Below are 16,785 nucleotides of genomic sequence, written 5' to 3'. Positions count from 1 at the left end.
TAATTCTGAAGTGTTATATCAGCCACATGATGTCAAACATTTATAACATTAACACACATTAAGCTATGCTCACATTTAAAAAGTGTGTGTGTATGAGAGAAAGAGTGAGTGAGATACTGCACTCTGCAATATTCAAGCTATGTATGATGGACTGAAAAGTAATATCCCACACAGTTCGGTGATTGATCATGAGCATTGATCCATACAGATACAAAGACATTACACAACCAGGCCATCCAGGAGCATCAGTCTTCTCTTTTGAGAAGCACAGACTGCTGAATCCCAGGGCTGGATTTCCCAAATGATTCTATATAAGAAGAACAGGAGCAGAAAGTTTATGCTTAACATTATATTTTTAATCAATTCACTTTTTTTCTAGAGAATGATTTGTATACACTGTACATGAACATGGGCTAAGGAAATAGCATTTCAACTGTTAATGCCCTTTTTTTTTTAAAAAAAAACCAAAAAAAAAACCAACTTCAGTAATCCCAGTATATTTTATACTTTATACATATATTACAATACTTACAGATAATCAATATGTCTTAAAAATACTGCACAACAATCACACGTCAGCAGTTTAAAGCTAAAAAGAACTTTTTTTAAACCAGCACTTAAGATAAAAATATTTACAGATAAATGCAGATATTACGGCTGTAATGATTAAAATGTTATTTAGAACTTTCTCGTAGGATTTAGAATTTACTTAAAATTACTAAAAGAAACTTTGGCTCAGATTGAGAAATGAAATATCCATTACTATATCATTCTTGAATAATCTGATAAATAACATCTTTTGATTTTTTTTAGCAATAATAAGAAATGCATTCACAGAAAATTTGCACTTGAAAAATAAATGCAGTTGAAAAATATTTTGATGCAAAAAATAAAATGTATCACAAACCCCATGGTAGGGTAGATACAGCAAACACAATATCTTTCCTTTGTTCCTTGACATCAGAACTTATCCATGACACATCCAGTGAAAGCAACATTGTACAATGTTAGTGACCGAGGTAGTTTATGTTGCAGCTGACAGTATTTGTGTAGACTGATGGGAGAAAAGACCATATCATTTACATCTTTGGTAAATCCAAACAAACAAGGTTTAATACGGAGCTGAAAAGTAATGTTTCATAATTAGGGTAATCTTTTTCAAACCCATGATAAATGTTAATAGGATGTCTTTACATCTTTGGTAAATCCAAACAAAAGAGATTTAATATGGAACTGACAAATGAAGTTTGATTATCAGGGTAAGTATTCTCCAAACACATGATAACTCGATGTTGATAGAGGTTGCCAATGTGTGACAGGTGTCAGTGTTTCTTGGCAAGGAACAGGTTGGATAAGAGGAGTGTGCGGGGCTGTGGGGCAGGTATCATCCCAAGGTCATTAGTGTGTGATAGGTGTCAGTGTTTCTTGACAAGTAACATATTGGATGAAAGGAATGTGCGGGGCTGTGGGGCAGGCATCATCCCGAGACTGCTAGAGCTTGAAGATCGGGCCACTGGTTTGACACCAGAGGACGCAGGTGCCTTTTTACCTTTGTTGTAGCTAAACTGATTGAAGGTGCTGTTGCTGAAAATAGACATTTCACAGGTGCTTTGGTTTTTGATGTAAGTAGGTTTCAGAAGTGGCAAATATTATGGATCACATGCCCTCACTTTTATGAATTATGACAAATTTGGTAATATGTTTTCCCAACGTAAATAAACAGTCTGTCTAATATCTTGGTATCTCAATTTCTATATCTGAACATGTAAAGTTACCTGTTGAATTTCTTTCCAGAACTCTTGCCTCGTGTTGAACCTTTTTTGGCCTTTCTACCTCGAAAACCTTTCTGTTGAAGCAAACAATGTAAATCTTAAACAGTAGTGCTATTTTGAATGGTATTATGCAAAAATTTGGAAATTTTAACCATAAATTGTATATTTATATACTTATCCTATCTCACAGTATGTAGCTCTCTTCTTACCCTTTGGCCATGTGTGGAAACATGCTATGACCTATGCTGAATCTAATCTTGCTGACCTCTGACCATCCAACCTCTTCCCCAACCCTACTATCGGCACCTGTCCATCTACTCTGTGCTCATGCTGCATACTCCAATGATCATGTGACGATCTGTGCTTGTGATTCTCACCATGGATCTACCCTGCATTCTGTGATGTGGGGAGGTTGGGGGGAGGCATCCATCACGTGGACAACAGGATGAATAGTCTTGGAAGCAGGTAAGTAAATCCATAATGGACAAACCAGGCTCAAGGACAAATCTTCTGTGTCATCTGGACCCCAAATCGTAGAAAGTGGCAGATCGTAGAGGTACAGCTGGCTGACCTGGTAATTAGTTCTTGGCAAGAAAATCCCACCTCAAACCAAGAAACACCTTGGCATGTGCAGTCCTTCCAAACTGAACGTCCTCCAGAAACATTCGACTCATTCATTCACCTCAGGAGATAAGGATGTAGCTCCAAGGGAAGAGTGATCAATGCAAGCAAATCACCCAGTCTGATATGAGAAGCTAGAAATAGTCAAAGCTGTAGTTGATTCTGTAGGGTCAACACCTGAACTGACGACTGAAGACCCCAAATTCTTGCCCTTGACAAAGTGTCCCAGGTTGAGGCAAAGCCAGCTGAATGAGACACTGCATCTTGCAGAAGTGATCCCTCGGGACAAACAGTTTGTTGATCTCCGTGTCGAACACAGGGATCAGTTCCGATTTCTGCTGATTGACCAGCCAACCTAATTAGTGAAGAAGCCGCATTGTGAACTCCATGTGATGCAATAGGAAAGACTGATTGGTCTGAGCCTGAATGCAGTCGTCAATGTAAACATCGAACACTATCTCCCTGCAATGAAGAAAGATAACATTTGGCTTTATGACCCGTGTAAACAGCCACAGGGCCAAGTAAATTCCAAATAGGAGGACACACCATTTACAGTGCGTGCCCTCAAAGACAAACCAAAGGAATTTGCGATGAGGTATGCCTCCTGCAGATTGAGGCTGACCATGTAATCCTTTGGCTTGATAATAGTTATGAAAAGGGCAACTGACACCATCTGGAAATGAGGAAACGGCTGAAGAAACATCTTGTTGAAAGCCTTCATAATGCCGTGATGGGGGAGAAAAATGTGCTAACTGGTCTAGAATAGTCTGGAACTGTTCTTGAATGAACACCATAGTAGCCTGAAATATATGTAAACTGATGTGAAGTTGTATGTGTAACCGCCATAGCAACCGCTTCAAATGCTGTCAAAATCATGTTGAGAAGGGCCATAGGCTTCCTGACAGCACCATCCAAATGTAGGAGTTCACGATCTCCAACCAGAAATGGTGATCAGGCTCTCTGCTAGGATCCCAACCGCACAATATCATCATCCATCGTCGAAAAGCCATGTACATGCACTGATGCTAAAAGAAGCGTGGAGCCACAAACCCATCCTTGACCTTCCTCAAGTTATCAAAGGCTGCATCTAAAGATGCCACTAGTTGAGTGATGTAGTGACATGGCAACTGATGCAGGCAAAATCACCTGTTCTCATATCAAAGCTAGACAACACATTGTCAAATGCATTGATGCTAATATCTGAAGTTCCATCTAAAGAGGGAGACGAATACTCTCCAAACAAATGTATCATAGTCCAACGATTGATATGCTAAAGCTTCAGATACGGGAGCCCAAGAAACTGACAAAACAGGTCTGGTTGTTCATGCGAGGAAACAGCAGAACTCATTAAGGGTGACGCTGTCACTGAGAAGTAGTGAGCAGTGCAAGAGAAGGTACCAGAATACCAGGAGCCAAAGTCACATAGGAGACAAATGTTGAGGCAGTAGAAAACAAAGCATTGCCTACCAACAATGACAAAGTCCATGCATTATGAGAATACACCAAACAAAATGCCCTGTGAGCAATTGTCACCCCAGACATACTGTGAGTGACCACTGCCATAAGCATACCTGCAAAGATGGCTGATATAGGGGTGAAGCGTTGAACCAGGTATGCAGTAAGAAAGCACCGAACCAATCATACCATGAGGAAGCACCAAACCATCATGTGTTGTGAATGACCAATGAAGCAGACAGGGTATGCGAAAGTGCTGAACCAAACGCTCAATGATGAGGCACCAAACCATAAAGGGTGTGAGGAAGCGCTGAATCCATGACACTATGATGCAGGGTTGATCGCTGTACTAGCTGAAAGCACCGAACCAGGATTGATCGCTGTGCCAGCTGAAAGCGCCGAACCAGGAGAAGCATCCCAAACAATCCACACACATAGCGTGCAGGGTAGGTGCAGAAAAGTTGTTGTTACAATTGCTGTAAATGATTCCATTTCTTCAAAATATTGCAATTAGATCTACCCATCTTCTTAAAATAATAAACTTGTCACTGAAAAACAAGTCCACGTACCATAGCAACCAGAAAGACAAGAACAGATCGGCACGTGATCATCAGAGCATGCAGCACGAGCTCATAGATGATTGACAGGCGCCAATGTCAGGGTGAGGACAGAGGTCGGGTGGTCAGAGTGCAATAAGATTTGATTAAACTTAGCTCATAGGAAGTTTCCACACATGGTCAAAGAGTAAGAAGAGAGTGCATAATGTGAGATAAGATAAGTTTAAATAAATTATTAAAAATATTTTAAATAAATATGACACAATATCTTGTGAACATCTGACACACTGATTATAGCTTTACTCAAATTGCCTTGAACTGAATGATATAGCCATAGAAAGTCATCCATTCCTACCTTGCCCCTCCATCCCGATCCACCCCGTCTTCCACTGCCTCCTCCACGACCACGATTACTTTGGGACTCTTCAAAGTAATGTGATGTCCATTCATCCATTGCCTCTTCACTGCCTTCATCCTTCTGACTGCTACATCGCCGGTCATCCTCAAGGGCTGTGGGTGAAGATTTTCACTTTGATGTTTAACACCAAACTCGATTATATTCACGTTTACATCATGATATACAGATAATACTGAGACGAACATGAGTATGATCCATTTAAGCACTTGGGATATTACATGCTTCAACCTAGTCGGTGGCCCTGATGTCCTGATCCTGTTAGGGGCCATATGGTCAGTTTGGTCTCTATAGGGAACTTTCCCTGAATACTGTCCTTTCGTTTTGGCTACAGATCATTGACAAGATACATGTAGTATCTAAAATCATTGGATATATTACATATTAAAGTGCTCCTTCAAGAACAAGATTTAAACAAAAGTCACAAAAAGGATGATCTCAATCCTGTACAGACGACAGAAGACAATATTGACAGTTTTACTGCGAGATACAAGGAATCCTGTCCTGCCATGAAAGTAGACAAGACCTGCTTTAATGTCATTCAGGAAGACACAATTAGGCTACTTACTGGAGAACATACAGCAGTATTTGGTGGTGATGTCAAGAAATCTCTCAGCGCCATAGGCTGTGATTCTGTAATTTGTGAGGCCATCAATCTCACTATTCCTCATCTCCTCCAGGGTCAAAGGTCGTTTGTCAGCCAGCTGCCACAGGATTTGGTTTGTGAACACAGAAGTGTAATTCTTGATGTTATGCTCCCTCGCTGCAAAACAGAACATACAACAGTAAACTTCAATAGCATCAGTTGAAAAAAGACTTTGCTTTGGATGCATGTTATGGAGACACTGAAACTAACCTATAGTCTTAGCCATGGCTAGCAGTTCCTTGTAACATTCATCCAACAACTTGTCGTAGTCACTCTGTGCCTCCTGGCCAATCTTTGCCACCTCCGTCCTGCTCCTGTTGCCATGAACTGCAAGCTCCACCTGGAAACCATCACTTAATCAGTCAACACAGAAGATATATGTTTTATCCATCATCAAGCCTTTTCAGCTTCCAATGGATTACTGGCTACATCAGTTTTGGGTTGAGTGTCACTAAAGGATATTTGGAGGCTGAGTGATTCTTTTTATACATGTCATATTTCATTTAAATGTTTCTCCTCATTAAAATGTTTCTGTTCACTGACAGTATACTCATAGTATCTTAAACAAGTTTCAAAATTCAACCAGAATTTACTGGAGTTTCTAATGGCAACAAATGTACAGTAGAATCCGTAAACATGTTTTCAATGAATTAAAACATACAGAGGACTCTCCAAATTCCCCAGGTTTCTAATGATGGCAGATCTACTGATAAATCAGTAGACTCAAGATAAGTCGCTCTTACAAGAAGAAATCATCATTTCCACACCCAACAATGTTCATGACCTATTTCCCATCTAACCTTGATTTTGCCCTGCATCAGGTCGGCACTCCGCTTGCCCTGTTTGATGTAGCAGACGGCATGTTCCATGGCTGTGATCTGGAGGTCCTCCATCAATATGCAGTCAATCACTAGCTTCCGGAACAACCGTTCTGCATCCTGGCGGGAGTATGCACTGCCTCTCCCATGAAGGGGATGTCTGTCGTGGCCAGTTTCCTGGATCTTTGTGTTCTTTGATCCTGGTCGATACAGATATAATCCATCATATTACAATGCTATGTTGCTTCATTCTCGTCAATGACATCTCTTGATATAATTCACAAAACCAAAGGGGCATTTTTCAGCTAGTGAGTTCATTGTATAATTCCTAATCAGCATTTCAGCTATATATGACAGCAGTCTGTAAATAATGTAGTTTGAACCTGACAATCCAACAGCATGAGCATAAATCTCCACAATGGGATATGATGACATGTGTCAACCTAGTCAGTGAGTCCAACCAGACAATCCAGTAACTGGCATCCTGACCATCAATCTATGCAGTTGGGATATGACGGCATGTCCCCTCAGCCAACAAGCCTAGATCCTGACAGTTGAATATCAAACAGTCCAACAATCCTGAAGAAATGACACCACTGGGGTGCTCAAGACCACTTCTACATGAATCTTCATATGGTTAGAGCATGATTTCAGCAATGTGGCAGCACTGATACTTTTTTATACATTTCTTTCGGAATATATGACAAATATTTGAATATTACAATTGATAGACTTGTGCACGGTATGCAAACATGGAGTCTTTGAGGCATGTGTCTATGCTGCTCGAGACTTGTCACTGCAGCTGGATTAGCTCTGATGATTATTGTTGAAATTATCCCATACCTTTGAAAACTTCCACAAAGTGCAGCATTGTGAAGTTTCTCCTGCCAGATGTGAGTTCCCCAACACACTTGACAATAGCCTTGGCGTCCTCTGTCACATCCCGCAGCTGGAACTTGTCCTGCAGATATAGCAGCTCAGTAAGTTGTGTCTGCTTTGTGTTCCTTTCCAGAATTAACATGACTCTACAGGGTGGTAACCAACTCTACTGTTCTTTGTCACATCACTAAGAAGAAGCATCTTGATTTTTACCTTATGCTGAATTTATCAGAGATATTTGATGTCACATGAGCAGTATCTTGAAGGATCAAGTTTTGAATAGCAAATAACCACTCTTTCAATTCTTCATAAAACAATACATGCCCAGCAGTGCTTGATATGGAACTCTCCTCACCTTTGAATCACAGTTGTCACAGACAGAACCGCGGAAGTCGTTACACCGCTCTCGGTCAAAGTGATGCTCGCCAAAGTATTGAAGAACCTGTGCCCGACGACAGTCCGCCACATTCTCTGCATACTGGACCATGCGATATAGGTTGTCAATGTGGACTCGCTTTGATGCATACGTGGCATTCTGGTCCACTAAAGTGACAAGTGGAGATGTTAAAGCTTATGTTGTACTTTACAAAAATTGTTTTAAAGAGAAAGTGTTCTTTCACTCTAAAACATTCAATCAACATTCATTAAACACATTATAAACAAAAATGTTTATAATACATGATGAACTTTTTTGACCAGGCAAAAATAAATGTCAGACATTGTTGAGCATGCACTGTTAGTGGCATGTATGTGAGGCAGCCCTACACAGCAAACTGTAGTGTCTTCATTTCAGTCGACAGACATTCATCACGGCATGGCAACTGAATAAGTAACCTCTGTCTGACGAGCAATACAGAGGTGGTGCTTCATTGTAACATTAATCCAAATGGGGGTTGACAATATAAAGAGCCACTTACTTTCCACCATACGCCTGAGCCTCTTGACATCCTGGTAGGAGTAGAAGAGGACACACTGTGACAGCAGCCCATCTCGGCCAGCACGGCCCGCCTCCTGGTAATAGCCCTCTACAGACTTGGGCAGGGAGTAGTGAATCACAAAGCGAACGTCAGGCTTGTCAATACCCATACCAAATGCTATGGTGGCACAAATAACCTGAAAATGTTCATGTACTTATCAGACTTTATGCTTCACATAGTCCACCTGTTATGTTTGTGTTGTTTAATGCCCCACTAAGCAATATTCCAATGATCAACATCACGAGAATAGACATACACAATTGGGAAAGAAAGGTGTAGAAATGTTGCTTATACAAAAAGTCCTTCATGAATTGATGTAAACAAATCTTTAAAAAGTAGATATTTTTTTCCTACAGTTTGAGAACATCCCTACAGAAACATGAGGCATGCTGAGAAAACTACTGCCTAACATTTTGGTGATATATCAGCATATCACAAGGTTGGTGGAAATGTGATGGTTATGCTACAAATGTCACGAGCATGTCCCAGCTGGACACGTGTTGTTCTGGAGAGGATATGTTAACACTGTGTCTCACCTTACACCTTTCCCCGTACAGCCACTTCTCCTGTATTGCGACCCTCTGTGTGTCCTGCAGACCTGCATGGTAGGAAACAGCATCTATCCCAGCCTTCTGTAGGTCCGTGGATACTGTGTCACACTCATTCCTGTGTGTTGGAATGTAACACAATAAAGGAACACTTCACACCGAACAGGACCAGCTTTCAAACAATAACATAAGTTTAAATATTTTATTTCCAAATAGAGAAAAATTATTTTCCTCTCCTGACTTTCGAAAAGTGGTTTGACCCTGCTCGGTTATAGTTACTATATAGAAAACATAATCCACATTAATCAATTTACGTCAATCATTGTCAGACACTCTAGTTCTCAATGTACTGCAATAGAAGTGTTGACACAACTCCAAAACAATCGGAACATGCAAACATTGAGAAAACTGGGCTTGATGAAAACAGCAGCAATGAAAACCAATTTCAGCGGTGACTTTTTTCAGACATCTTTGATCATAATACGTTTTGTTCTGCTAACCCCTTGCAATGAAGACAGGCAGAATAGAGCAAATTCAACAGACATAAAATTGAATCTGCTTTTCAATCTGAGTATTTACCGTGAGAGGCAGTAGACAATGCCATATTCTCTTGGATACTTGTCTTTGATAAATTTGATCACATCAGGTGTGGTAGACTTTGGACGTTTGTTCAGCACAAGGTACTTCAAGTTGGGTCTGTTAAAGCTCTGCATGAACCTGGTGTGACAATACATACATATTTGAATATGCCCTTGATGATCTGTTAATCTGTAGAGAACCCTTGTCTAATGAAATGCTTCATGGCAAGCATTAATGAAAATTGGAGATGTCTTCTTCAGCTGCATGATAGTGAAGTGAATGTTTTGAACTGAACTCCATGTTTAGATAGCCAATTTGTTCAAAATGCAATGACTTCAAGAAGTGTTAGAGCTGAGTAGACTCACCATTTTGGATCCTTCATGCCCAGCTGGTGTAAAATGTCCTTCCTCACCCGCGGTGTTGCAGTGGCTGTCAAAGCCATCATGGGAACACCTGTATACTTCTCCCTCAAAATGTTCAACTTCTTGTAGTCAGGACGAAAGTCATGGCCCCACTAGTACACAAACACCAAAGTGATATCATGTGTGTGTTTGTGTGTGTGTGATTTCCCACATGGGTACAATGTGCGGAGCCCATTTCTGGTGTCTCCTGCCATGATATTCCTTAAATATTGCTAAAAGCAGCATTAATCTATCTTGCTCACTCAATCATACAACCTCCTGGTACTGCCCTCAGAGTTAGTTTAGGAGTCCCCATGTAGCTTGTCTATGGCACTGCGTTCGAATCCCACCTTGATTCATGCAATTCATGGTTGGTCAGAACAAAACCTCATTTTCTAAAACCTGCATTACTTATGGCTTCCAACAACAATAATGCACTGACATACTGAAATACCTCAAAGTAGCTCCCTCTTTAATAGCTAAATCTTCCCAAGTAAACTAAGTAACAAAGTAAGAGTGAATTACGAATTGTTTTGGTAAATACAATTGTTACACTTGCAATTGTTATATGAGAAACATTCATTCTTTGATCTGTTGACCTATGCATTCAGAACTGCCAAACACTCATGAAGATGGTATAAAATAAACAAATACTCATCTACCTGGCTGACACAATGAGCTTCGTCAATGATGAACCTGTCCAGCAGCTTGCGATCATACAGATGACGGAGAGATTCGAGGAGCTTGGCACTGGCAGACAGCTTTGGGAAACAAGAAACATTTCAATCATCTATATCATTACAAATTAATATCACATAGTATGACAGCATCCCTGTACAGCACACTTCTCATGAAGTCATAAAGGATTTAACAATGCATCAAGATATGACACCTTTGAAATTATGTCTGATTGTTGTTTATGCAGCATTTGGCAATATTTTGGTTGTGATGATCCATGCAAATAGGGTAAAATGACATGATTCATGCAAATAGGGTAAAATGACATGATTCATGCAAATAGGGTAAAATGACATGCATCAAGACAGTCAGTGAGTCTGAAAAATCTGATCTTGTTAGTCACCTTTTAGAACAAACATGGGCTGTTGAAGGTTAATTTTGACAAAATTTGCCTGGGTATAAATATGAATATCTCCAACATTTATGGCAGCAATTGTCTGTAAAATGGATTCTTGATTCATGGCGGTCCACAATATATACACAACAACAAACAAGATTTGAAATTTACTCAGTACAAGTTTACAAAGCATGCCACTTTACCTTCTCTGGTGTGACATACAGCAGCTTGATTCCTGGCTCTCTTTTAGACAGCTGGTGGTAGACATGTTGGGCCTGAGCTTGGTCGATGTCACTGGACAAATGGGCTGCTGGGATCTGGGGAGACAATCAGAAATGTATCATCTCTGTTGAAAGAATCACATAGAAACCTTGATGAGAAGGGTTTAAAGGTCAGCTACTAAAACACTCAAGACATTTTCTGTTGCCTTGAAGACTGCTGTACTAGAGCTCAGCTAAAGATCAAAGTAGGAATTAACATAATTGTCAATGGACACCATTCCAGAAAATTCCAACAATTTCTACCACGTGGTGCAAGACTTTGAAACAGGCTGACATGTTTTAAACTTTGTATTAAGCAATGATAGTCTACATAAATAGGAAATACTTACATCTAAAGAAATGAGTCTCTGAACCTGATCCTGGATAAGAGCTCTCAAAGGGGAGATAACTACAGACACACCATTTGTGACTAGAGCTGGCAGCTGGTAACACAAACTCTTTCCACCACCTGAATATACAGGACACACATTTTAACTGACAGACCATACTCTCAAATATCAGACAGTATCTATTGAGTCTTCTTCACTATGTCATGCATAAACAACAACAGTAAATATGCTTGGTATAACACCAATATGACTATTTGAAACAATGCATTAGGATTTATTTGAGGGTAGACTTAAAGAGGCTTTCACCATATTAGTGAAACCTAACTATTTGATTTGTTGGAATATAAACACCTTGGGTATTGTGGTGACAATCCATATTAAATGATTAAACCCATGATTAATGGATTCCTGGCATGGCCAATAGCCAAAACTTGATGCACTGTGACACCCATCCACCAAATGCAAGACCACAATAAGAAGACAAAGTCATCAATATCCCCCATAATGGCAAAATATCCTTAATACATATGTCTACAAGTTATGATTATGCCAAATGTTTTGATGTGTGAGTAGAAAAGTGGAAGGAGAGTTTTTAAAGTTTTTAAAGTTTTGCTCCGTAAAAGAGCACCAGTTTCAGTCAAAGTCAAACTTGATGCCATGGAAAACCAAAAATATTGAATTCAGAATTCCAAAACTACCAAAAGGCACCAGTACACCACCATACCAATCCATGAGTCGGATTTTGAAAAGAAATAAGGAAGGCTTTCAGAGTTCTGCTCCGGAAAAAGAGCACTACCACCAATTTCAGTTGAAGTCAAAAACTCGTTGCCAGAGAAACGCAAAAGAAATTTTATTCAGAAATCTAAATTTAGCAAAAAGGCACCAGTACACTACCAGACCAATCTATGTGTCACATTGGTGAAGAAAGAGCACTACCACCAATTTCAGTCTGTCAAAATTGTTGCCATGGAAACACAAAAACTATTTTATTCAGAATTCCAAAACTATCAAATGGCACCAGTACACCACTAGACCAATCTATCAGAATTCCAGAACTATCAAAAGGCACCAGTACACAACTACACCAATCTATGTGTCAAGTTTGGAGAAGAAATAAAGAACTGTTTTAGAGCTCTACTCAGGAAAAGAGCACTACCGCCAATTTCAGTCTAAGTCAAACTGAGCCACGGAGACACCAAAAATATTTTATTCAGAATACCCAAACCACCAAAAGACGCTTGTACACCACCAGATCTGTCCATGTGCCATGTTTGGAGCAGGAATATTGAATGGTTCAGAGCTCCATATAAGGCACGTATTTGTGTATTTAACTCAATAAAAATCATGTTTACTCAACTAATTACTAAAAAACAAAAAACTCATAAGAAATCAACTAAAACCCAATAGCTCTACAATAACTTGCATATTTTAGTCAAAAAACTAAATTGACTTGGGTATGATAATTTGTTGTGGCTCCCAAACTCTATAATGACGTTAGCAAATGTCAAGCGATGGCAGACATGGGAGTAAATACAAAACTGCTTGAAAAATTATCTGGAGTCCTGATGGTTTTAAATTTCTGAACCGGAAAAGATTCAGGGATCACAAAGACTTCTCACATTACCTGTTGGCATCAGTATGAATGTATCCAGCCCTAGCAGTGAGGCATTGATGGCCTGTAGCTGGTTGTGTCGGAACTCCCGCAGACCAAACACCTGCTTGAACACCTTCAGCAACTCCTTGCTGTGAGGGAACACATGGCCGTCAAACTTCCCACTAGCTCCATCATCCTTGTCTGTGCCAGCAAACATGGGCTGGTAGACATCTGAACAGCCAAGTGTCAGGTATACTTTGTGAGAACACACACTAATAAAATTTATCATGATCAAAACATTATTGTGATTAACATATTTGTCTAATACAATGAGTTGAACACGAGGTTGTTTAGATTTATGAGCAATATTACAGATATCACAATGTGTCAGAAGCCCAAACTGATCCAGTTGTTAGACCCTCTTTACCACTTTGGTATGATGCTAACAAGCTTAGATATAGTCGGCTATCTTTCAGATAATCTTTTTTACCAGCATCAATAAAGAAGAACCATGATTGCAAATAACAATGTGTGATCGTAACTAACCCTCAGCTGATGACAAATCCTGCTGCTGAGAATGTTCCTGATGTGATGTGAATGAGGACGTCGGCCTGGACTGGGGTGTGTGTTTTGAGGCTGATGCTGAAACATTTCATTCATGTTGACCAGTTACAAAATAGAGCACCACACATTCTACCAATCCTTTTTCCAGAGTCTATTTGTAGAATTAACATTTGGTTGCAGGATAGTGGAACTGTTTACTCTACTTTGGAATGAAATGGTAAGAACTGTCGTAAAATTATGGAATGTTTGTCATGACATTCAGAGGTTCTATAGAGAGCCATGTTACACCATGTCTATAACTGTCAGACATCTGACACAAACATTCATATAATTACACATAAATAGTTGTAACATAATGTCAGAATCACTATCAACTCAGGATTTCAGGATAGAGAAGGAGCATGTCACAAACTATCTGTGAATGTTGACCAAAGATGCAGTCGAGAATATTCCATTTCTGTAAATTCAAACTGAAGCATGTCATCTTCGTCACTCCACAACATGATGACACATAATATACAACTAATAGTGATGATCCAGTTCAGTGACAGACAAGCTATTCTAACCCTGATTCCCCTGTTGAGAAAGATGATAATGGATACTCAATCAATAGTAGGTTACTTTCAACTGATCACTATACCAACATTGCCAAAACCAATCATACCTACTTACCTACCTACATTTATGATAAATGCATCATTGAGAGCAAAATAAATCACCTGAAAACTGAGGTACGTGACTGTTGTTGTGATTGTAATTATTCTGAGACACCTCCATATCCTGAAAATCTTCAATGTTATAGAGATCGTCAGGAAAGTCATCATCAAAGAAAGCTGCATTGCTGGTAGGGGATTGCACTGTCAGCTCTTTATTCTGCTTCACATGCTTGTCTTTGCTGACAGCAGGCCCTTCTTGTAGGCTGTACTCAAATGTGTAGTTGTTGCCTCCATGTTTAGATGTATCGTTGAAGAAATCAGCACTGCCATTCATGACTGAGGACTCTTCACCTTGGAAGGAAGACATGTTCACACTATTGTTTACAGGTAAAGTATCTAGAGGTTCCTGTCGTTGAAATGACTCAGAGTATGTACCACATGAGATGGAACTTTTCTGACTATTTGAATAATTTTTCTCAATTGTGTTTAGGGTTGGGGAACTCTTTGGACTTGGTAAAGATTTCCTGAATCCTTTCATATAGTTCAGTTTTGACTGTGTAAGTTCGACATCATCCTCAAAGAAACTATCCCCACAGGGGATTGGTGAGTCAGATCCTAGCTGCATTTTTGTTGCGCTTGTCTTTTTGATGGCAGTACTTGTCACAGGAAGCGTTGTCTTCATCAGGCTGTGATTTATATCCGGTGTCTTGAATGTAGTACAAAACACAGAGGAAGATGGTTGAGGTGAGAACAATGTCCTGCTTTCTGAATTGAGGGTCTCATTTTTCACAGACCTACTAACAATGCTGTCACTATCACGTCGTCCTACACTTAATGCAGACTGTGGGCCTAGGCGTTCTTTGAGTTGTTTCCTGGAGAAGTATTGAAAAGAACTTTATGAATAAAGAACTACCTGCAGTAAGGTAAAAGCTATTTATATTTAGTCACGTTTATGAATAAATACTGTTAAACTGCACAATGATGAGGAATGCCATGATGTCCAGGCTACAAAACTAATTCCAACAATATATAGGATAACAACACTGACATGATACAGCAAACATCACCAAAACTCCATGAACCCCATTAAAAGCCTAAAACTGGATGTGTCTGTATGTGTGTGTGCATGCATCTGTCTCTTTGCACTACACAAAAGAAGTTAAAGAATGCCCAGTTTCCAGTTGTCCATAGATAATTGTCTGGGCAGAGGAGTATTATAAGTTTTCGAATTAAGTAGTGCTTATGACAACTTTTCAAATACTCCATGTACACATATTTAATTTGACAGAAGTGATTCTGTAAACATGACATATGTGTTGTGTCATACTAACCTCAAGCTACATTTGATTCCAAAACAAAATAACTGCCATCAAAGCAACTAGCTGAAATGAAATTCATTGACAACAAATCTGTTATCAACAGTGGCAAGCTAGTAAATCACAGACTAGTACTTTACCTGAGATACAGAAGCTTCTGTAGTCTGTCATAGTCACGAGATACAATGTCCATGAGGTCTGCTGAGCTGACTTTGCTGATGATGTCACAGACCTCATCCATGACACTGACCAGCTGCTTGTAGTCCTGCTTGTCAGGGGTGATCTGATACAGTCATTACATTTAAGTAACCAAAAACCCAACAGGAGATCTACCTCACCTGAATGTTCTTCTAACTTCTAACAAAACGATCTACGTGCAAATGTGGATCTAAGTGAATGCAACTGCCACACTTCAACACTGGCTTACTTCAACATAGCACAAAGATTGCTTTCTGGATTGGGTCCCAAGAATGTTAGAATGATCAATTTTTATGACCAGAGTCCAAATCAGCAAAGCATTTTGTGATTATGACCCCTTGTAACTCTATAGTTTATTACAGACTTATGAATGCTGTCAGTGCTGCAAATACTTTGTCAATTTCAACCCAGTACCCTACTTGCAGAAGTCAGAAACAGCCACAGCTGAGGAGCTCTTATAAAGAAAATCACAAAATTCCAAGACAAGAGGGGAACATTGCCACAATAATTAACACTTTACCATATCTTTTTAAATATTGAACTTCCTGAAATGCCAGAACTGGATGCTTAAAAGGTCTACTTACTTTCTGCTCCACACTGCTTGTAACACTTTGTGATTCTGTGGAGAAAACCCAACTCTCAAACAATATATTCATTGTCACACAACACTTTATTCTGAATGAACATTTGCATCAAGGAAACAATACACAGATATGTTATGTATGGTTCAACTATTTCAATGTGTATGTTAAAAACAATATATTGCATCAAATCTGTTGTAGAAGATGTCTGCTACATCGGTTTTTTAAATGAGCCTGTACAAATAAGCAAACAGCTACCTTAAAGCTACAGCTTTTAAGGACCCGTGAAGGTCCCGGGGTAGAATAGGCCTTCAGCAACCCATGCTTGCCATAAAAGGCGACTATGCTTGTCGTAAGAGGCGACTAATGGGATTGGGTGGTCAGACTCGCTGACTTGGTTGACACATGTCATCGGTTCCCAATTGTGCAGATCGATGCTCATGTTGTTGATCACTGGATTGTCTGGTCAAGCCTTGATTATTTACAGACTGCCGCCATATAGCTGGAATATTGCTGAGTGCAG

At 39.6% G+C, this 16,785-nt stretch overlaps 1 protein-coding gene across 1 annotated transcript in view; it reads right to left on the bottom strand.

Moving 5' to 3' along the window:
* Positions 1–334: 334 nt before the first annotated feature.
* LOC137277716 (recQ-like DNA helicase BLM) overlaps positions 335–16,785 on the bottom strand; it is a 28,615-nt gene continuing 12,164 nt past the window's right edge. Inside the window, exons 9-28 of the mRNA XM_067809604.1 lie at positions 16,266–16,300; positions 15,624–15,766; positions 14,231–15,039; positions 13,494–13,589; positions 12,978–13,178; positions 11,354–11,472; positions 10,947–11,060; positions 10,331–10,429; positions 9,633–9,781; positions 9,268–9,405; positions 8,677–8,806; positions 8,081–8,276; positions 7,519–7,706; positions 7,128–7,245; positions 6,267–6,484; positions 5,677–5,806; positions 5,389–5,583; positions 4,761–4,915; positions 1,776–1,846; positions 335–1,584 (exon numbers count right to left, since the gene is read on the bottom strand). Of these exons, the coding sequence (XP_067665705.1) occupies positions 1,416–1,584; positions 1,776–1,846; positions 4,761–4,915; positions 5,389–5,583; positions 5,677–5,806; positions 6,267–6,484; positions 7,128–7,245; positions 7,519–7,706; positions 8,081–8,276; positions 8,677–8,806; positions 9,268–9,405; positions 9,633–9,781; positions 10,331–10,429; positions 10,947–11,060; positions 11,354–11,472; positions 12,978–13,178; positions 13,494–13,589; positions 14,231–15,039; positions 15,624–15,766; positions 16,266–16,300 (3,473 nt within the window). The 3' untranslated portion in view covers positions 335–1,415. The remainder of the gene's footprint in view (positions 1,585–1,775; positions 1,847–4,760; positions 4,916–5,388; positions 5,584–5,676; positions 5,807–6,266; positions 6,485–7,127; positions 7,246–7,518; positions 7,707–8,080; positions 8,277–8,676; positions 8,807–9,267; positions 9,406–9,632; positions 9,782–10,330; positions 10,430–10,946; positions 11,061–11,353; positions 11,473–12,977; positions 13,179–13,493; positions 13,590–14,230; positions 15,040–15,623; positions 15,767–16,265; positions 16,301–16,785) is intronic.

Source organism: Haliotis asinina, chromosome 3 (genome assembly GCF_037392515.1).
Source record: "Haliotis asinina isolate JCU_RB_2024 chromosome 3, JCU_Hal_asi_v2, whole genome shotgun sequence".
Classification (NCBI taxonomy): domain Eukaryota; kingdom Metazoa; phylum Mollusca; class Gastropoda; order Lepetellida; family Haliotidae; genus Haliotis; species Haliotis asinina.
This window is presented reverse-complemented; position numbering and strand designations above follow the sequence as displayed.